Here is a 5,885-nt window from a genome sequence, read left to right as displayed (position 1 = left end):
TATTAAAATGGCCCGTGTGAAGTATTATATGGAAATTGTCGTACACCATTAAATTGGTTTGAATTGAAAGACCGAGACATAATTGGTCGGAGTTGATTATTCAAGGGAATCTCAAAATAGCCTCTGATCAGCAAAAATCATATGCTGATTTGAAAATAAGAGAAATCGAATTTCAAGAGGGGATAAAGTGTTCTTAAATTTGTCACATTGGAAGAAAGTTTTGAGGTTTAGGTGAAAGGAAAGCTGAGTCCGAGATTATTGGACCTTATGAAATTTTGAAAAGGTAGGACCAATAGCATATCAGCTAGCCTTGCCTCCTGATGGACAAAATTCACAATGTTTTCCATATATCGATGCTCAGAAGATATCACTCCGATCCATCCCACGTTATTAATTCGGAGGAAATAGAGCTCTGAACGGATTTAACTTATAAAGAAAAACCAGTGCGGATCTTGGCTAGAGATCAATGAATTGCTCAACAAAAAATTTCCTTTAGTTAAGGTACTCTGGAAAATCATAAGGTGGAAAAGCTACCTGGGAAAGAGAGGAGGATATGAGAATGCAATTTACTTACCTTTTTACTTCAGGTATTTATCTAAATTCGAGGACAGATTTTCTTAAGGGAGAATTGTAATATCCCAAATATCATACTAGAGACTATATCGAAAATTGGAAAATTTAAGATTTAAATTGAATAAGTGGTGAAAAATGAGAAAAAGATTTGGAATAGTTTAGACTAGACTGTATCAATAGATAAGTTAAAGGGAAATTTAGTCTTTTTAAAGGAATGTGAAATTAAAAATAGATGGGGATTTAGATAAGAAATAGGAAAGTAAAGTAAAGTAATTTTTACACTTCTTCTTCTTCCTCTTCACGTGGGTATTCTCTCATCCCTATCATAAGGTGAATTCTCACTAGTTGGTGTTTTCTTTAAATTATGGGTTACTTTGGTAACATTGAGTAATATATGTGCATAAGAAAGGATTAATGAGATTAAAATGAAGAGATAAGGAAATAATAGTGATTTATAAAAGGGTTTTGAAAGGATATATTAATCTATGAGTGTATGTTTTATGGAAATTGACTTGTCATAGAGGCAAATGAGAGATTAGAAGTATTGGATAAGGGTATAATCACATTAAAAAAAGTAGTGTGATTCGTAGAACTTAATGTTCTTGGTAGATATTAGGTTATATGAATAAGATGAAGGAAAATTTGTATGGATAAGTAGAGAAGAGTTGCATAGCATTTTTGGGTGTTAATTTAAAGAAATTTGGTCCCATGTGGCTAAAACTCAGGTAAAAACTAACATCTGGGCTACGATCGGTACTGATAGATTGATACTATAGCTAAAAGGGATAAATTTGCTGGATATCGATACTGATTAAATCAATATCGATACCGTTTAGGCAGTATCGATACATTGTAAGGTACGATGCAAAGAAACATCGAATCTAATTTTCGGTTATCAATACTGTAAGGAGTATCGGTACCATAGTAGGGTATATCGATACCATGTTAAGGTATCGATACCATGAAACATCGAACCTATTTTGGTATCGACCAGGAAGGGTATCGGTACCTAGTGTAGAAGTATCTGTACTAGGGTAGTAGATCACTTTGGAACCAGAAGTGTTAAAAATAGGCTGACAATGATAGATTAATAATATATTCTTTTGAATATGGTTTAATTACAATGGTTAGGAAATATACTAACATATGCCCATGTTTTAATGGATGCTTGAATAGATCGGAACCAAACTCCCGAGACAAGCAAAACAAAGGGAAAGGGCAAAGTCTCGAGTAATCATCCTTACTTTTTGGACACTTAGCGAGGAAACTCAGGTGAGTACATTTATTGTATGTAATCTTTATGAATGATTAAATTATTCAATATAATTATTTAAATGTTAATGTATGCTTTACCTTAATTACTATGTTTCATTGAATACATGGAAATGAATTGTGAATGAGTTTAGAGTATGAATTGCTCTAAACGAATGAATAATAATGCATATGGGTGCATTATCGCATGAAAGGATCCATAGTTTAAATGTATATGGGTACATTATCACAGAAATATACTATAGTTGAAATGTATATGGTACATTATCAACAAAAAGTATACTATAGTTGAAATGCTATGGGATGTATTCAACAGAAAAGTATGCTATAGTTGAAATGCATATGGGTGTATTATCAACAGAAAAAATACTATAGTTGAAATGCATATGGGTGCATTATCAACAGAAGTACTATAGTTGAAATGCATATGGGTGCATTATCAACAGAAAAGTATACTATAGTTAAAATGCATATGGGTGCATTATCAACAGAAAATATGCTATATTGACGGTGCATAATGGTGCATTATAAACATGAATGGAGGTTACAAATGAAAAACGAATCATGACAAATGATTATAATAATTGTGAATAAAATATTTATGCATACATAAAGGTTTATTACTATTATGACTCACTAATACTTAACGTGTGTATTTCCACGCGTAGGTAACAACAGAGAATAATCAAGTAAGGAGTACAGTCGCAGCCACAAATATCATCCACTAAGTTTTGACTCACCCGTAACATTAAGACAATAGAAATCATTTTGGAAACTTGTTTGGCATGTAATTAAATATAACAAAATATTTTGTGTTATGTCAAATGAATACTTATTTATTATGTTTATTTATGTGGTATTAAGTTGCAACAAAATTTTAAAGGCTCTTTTCGAAATAAGTAAACGGTTTTAAAGTAACGTGACATTTGTATTCGTATATCAAAATGTATACATAATGGGTGTTACATTTACATTTTTTCATAACGTTTCAAAGAAAAGTTTCACGTTATGTCTTGAAAATCAAGTCGAGAAAACGTTTCACAAAGATCTTTGTTGCTATAATCATGAAGCTTTATATAGAGAAGGCATGTATAATTATTTTAGCAGAAGAAATTCAAAGTTCGGTCTACATTGCTTGAAGAAATTTTGTTTTGTAATATTTTATATAGAGAAGGCATGTATAGTTATTTTACCATGAAGCAATTTTGTTTTGTAACATTTTATATAGATATAGATATTGAATTTTAATTTTAATTAGTATTGTCTGTTTATAACAAACTAGTTTTAAATTATTTTATTATATATTATGTAATAAAAATAAAATGATTAAATTTAGTTCGAAAAGGAATACATACTTTACGTATTGGAAAACGTGAGTTATGTTAAGTACCACTCGCGATAAATTTTTCGAGGCATATCTATATCTCAGGAACCTCGTGTTCTGCATAATATGAGGTCATTAATATTAAATTATATTCTCTAAAAAGTGTGTGTGCACGTTGGACATACCTTGTGCCTTGTACAAAGTGAGTACTTTATTCCTGCTTCTTAGGACGCGAGTTAATCCTACGTGTGCTATTGGGGGTATTTTTCTAAAAATCTAATACGGGGTATTGTTAAAAATAATAATTTATTAGGATTTTTAAAATAATATGACCCTCTTTTTTATTATTATTTTAACTCTAGTTTACCCCTTCTATAACTTGAATATTAGTGAATGTTGAATTTAGATACATGAGTAGACCATAATAATCAAATGGTGGCAACATAGAGATTAAGGTATAGTAGCCATCATCATATTGTAGTGCTAAAAAGTAGAATAGTAATATTCATAGCAGAAAGAGCTATAATTGCAATCTCTAAAAAGTTATATCAAGTTATATCAAGTTATATCCATAGATATGTATACATAATATGTATACATAATATGTATACATCCATAGATATACTCAAGTTATATCAAGGAAACCTCCTCTATGTACATTAAACTCATAAACAAAGATTAAAAACAAAAACCAACACAAAAGAAAAGAAAAGAAAAGTGGAAAATTTTTAATGTTTCTCATGAACTGATTTCAATAGCAGCAAATTGGACATCGAATGAGTCCATTTTCATTACAATCTGGACATCTTTGAAATCCACATTCACCCTTTTCATCTCCTTCTTGTTCATGTTCTTCCATTTCATCATCTTCATAATACATTTTACAACTCCCTGAACAAGTCTCACACGGCACGAATCTTATATCCCCACAAGCTTCACATGCTCCACCGTTGCCGACGCCGCCACCGTCATTGTCCGCCATTTCACAGCCTTGAACCGCCTTCTCTAGCTCACCATCTTCATGCATTCGCCTTATCTCCTCAGCTCCACCGATGTACTTTTCCCCCACAAATACTCTTGGTAGTCCGCCATTGAATCCTTCTCCGATTAGCTCTTTCAACTCCCCTTTGAACCCCGAATGCATTGAAACGTCTCGTTCATCGATACGAACCCCTAAGCTTTTGAGGATCACTCTGACATCACAACAATCTTCGTATGTCTTTCGAACACCTCTTAAGCTTGTAAAATAAAGAACAACCTTATCCCCTTTAACCCCATTCACTTTCTTCCCGGAATCTCGCTCTTTTTCATCCTCTTGGGGAAGCTGTTGAAGCGATTCCCTAAACCCAGAAATGATTTCGGGATCGAAATCTGTAATCCCCAAATCCAATTTGTCTTCTATTTGAAGCCACGCAGGTTTAGGAACATCAAAAGAGAAGCTCCTGAAATGACCTGGAGAACGAAGGGGACTAATATCTTCAAGCCCTGCCATCATTTCCCATGTGTTGATTGTTTCAGGCTCGCCTGGAGGGGTCCGGATAGGCGTCTTGGGGACAACTTTTGGGATCTTATCTTCGATCATTTTGGACCATAGCTTTGCTTCGATCACTTCCATTGCCAACACTTTACGCCCTTCTTCAACCTGCTTCAAATCCCCGTTGATTTTGGAACCGTTTTCGAGGTTGCCGCTGAATGACGCGACGTTGATGGTGCCGCCATTGTTGTGGTGGTGGTTGTCTTCTAGCTTGAGAGAGCCTAATGTCGTGGATGTTAACGCTACGACGTGGTAGCTATCGCCTTTGTGCTTAGCAGGATGATGGACGTGCATCGAATAGCTTCTTGGAACGGGAGAAAAAGGAGCCCGGCGGCAATGGCGGCATCGTTTTGGCTTGGAACTAGCGCAACCCATAAAATCAAATAAACAGGGAAAAAGAAAAAGAAAAATATGGGGATTTTGGAATGTGATTCGATAAATAGGATTATGAGGACATCCCTGATTAGATGAGCTGGATTTGTGAGGTTTTGGTGAAGATTAAATCATAAAAAAAAATTGGGATGAAATAAAGAAATGTTGATGGAACAAAGGAAATAAAGAAAAATAAAAAAAGAGAATTCCTAGGAAACTTCTCTTAAAGGAAAGATCTAATAAACAGACATGCTTTTATTCTTCATCTAGCAGAATTATTTAATCAAATAAAGAACTTGATGGTTTACAAAGAAAAAGATAAAACTGACGAAACCCAGATGAGGAATTGGAGTAATCAAGTGAAAATAAGAAATGGGTTGCAGAGATTTCGGGATTTGGAATCGAAAAAAACTGGGTTTTTCTTTCTGCGGAAATGATTGAGAAGAAAACAACAAAAAAGGAAGAAGAAAGTGAAGAAAAATGGGAAAGCAAAAGAAAGTCAAACAGAAACAAAATTAAAGGTAACATGGACATAAGAAAGGGGGAAGATTGATTATTCAACATCTGAATCTGATGGATGAAACTCCATTGATTTTTAATAGAAATGGTAGAGAGACAAGAAAATTGGAAACGGGCAAAGGTGAGAAACGGAATGTGCAGTTGGGATGGAGCTTTAATGAAAAACAACACAATACCTCTTGCGATTATGGATTGTTTGTAGTCACTAAATAATTAAATAAATAAATATTTATTATACTTTTAATACGATTAATTCCTTTGTTTCGCTATTAGTATTTTGCTGCTATATAT

The 5,885-nt window shown here is 33.5% G+C and overlaps 1 protein-coding gene across 1 annotated transcript; it reads right to left on the bottom strand.

Moving 5' to 3' along the window:
- Window positions 1-3,903: 3,903 nt before the first annotated feature.
- Window positions 3,904-5,340, bottom strand: LOC120187863 (uncharacterized protein At3g28850-like). Its single transcript, XM_039191467.1, has one exon. The coding sequence runs from the start codon at window positions 5,076-5,078 to the stop codon at window positions 3,921-3,923; it is 1,158 nt and encodes a 385-aa protein (XP_039047398.1). The 5' UTR covers window positions 5,079-5,340; the 3' UTR covers window positions 3,904-3,920.
- Between the last annotated feature and the right edge of the window lie 545 nt (window positions 5,341-5,885).

This window comes from Hibiscus syriacus, unplaced genomic scaffold (genome assembly GCF_006381635.1).
Source record: "Hibiscus syriacus cultivar Baekdansim isolate YM2019G1 unplaced genomic scaffold, ASM638163v2 tig00113726_pilon, whole genome shotgun sequence".
NCBI classification, from domain to species: domain Eukaryota; kingdom Viridiplantae; phylum Streptophyta; class Magnoliopsida; order Malvales; family Malvaceae; genus Hibiscus; species Hibiscus syriacus.
Note: the sequence above shows the minus strand (reverse complement) of the source record. Positions and strands in the feature narration are given on the sequence as shown.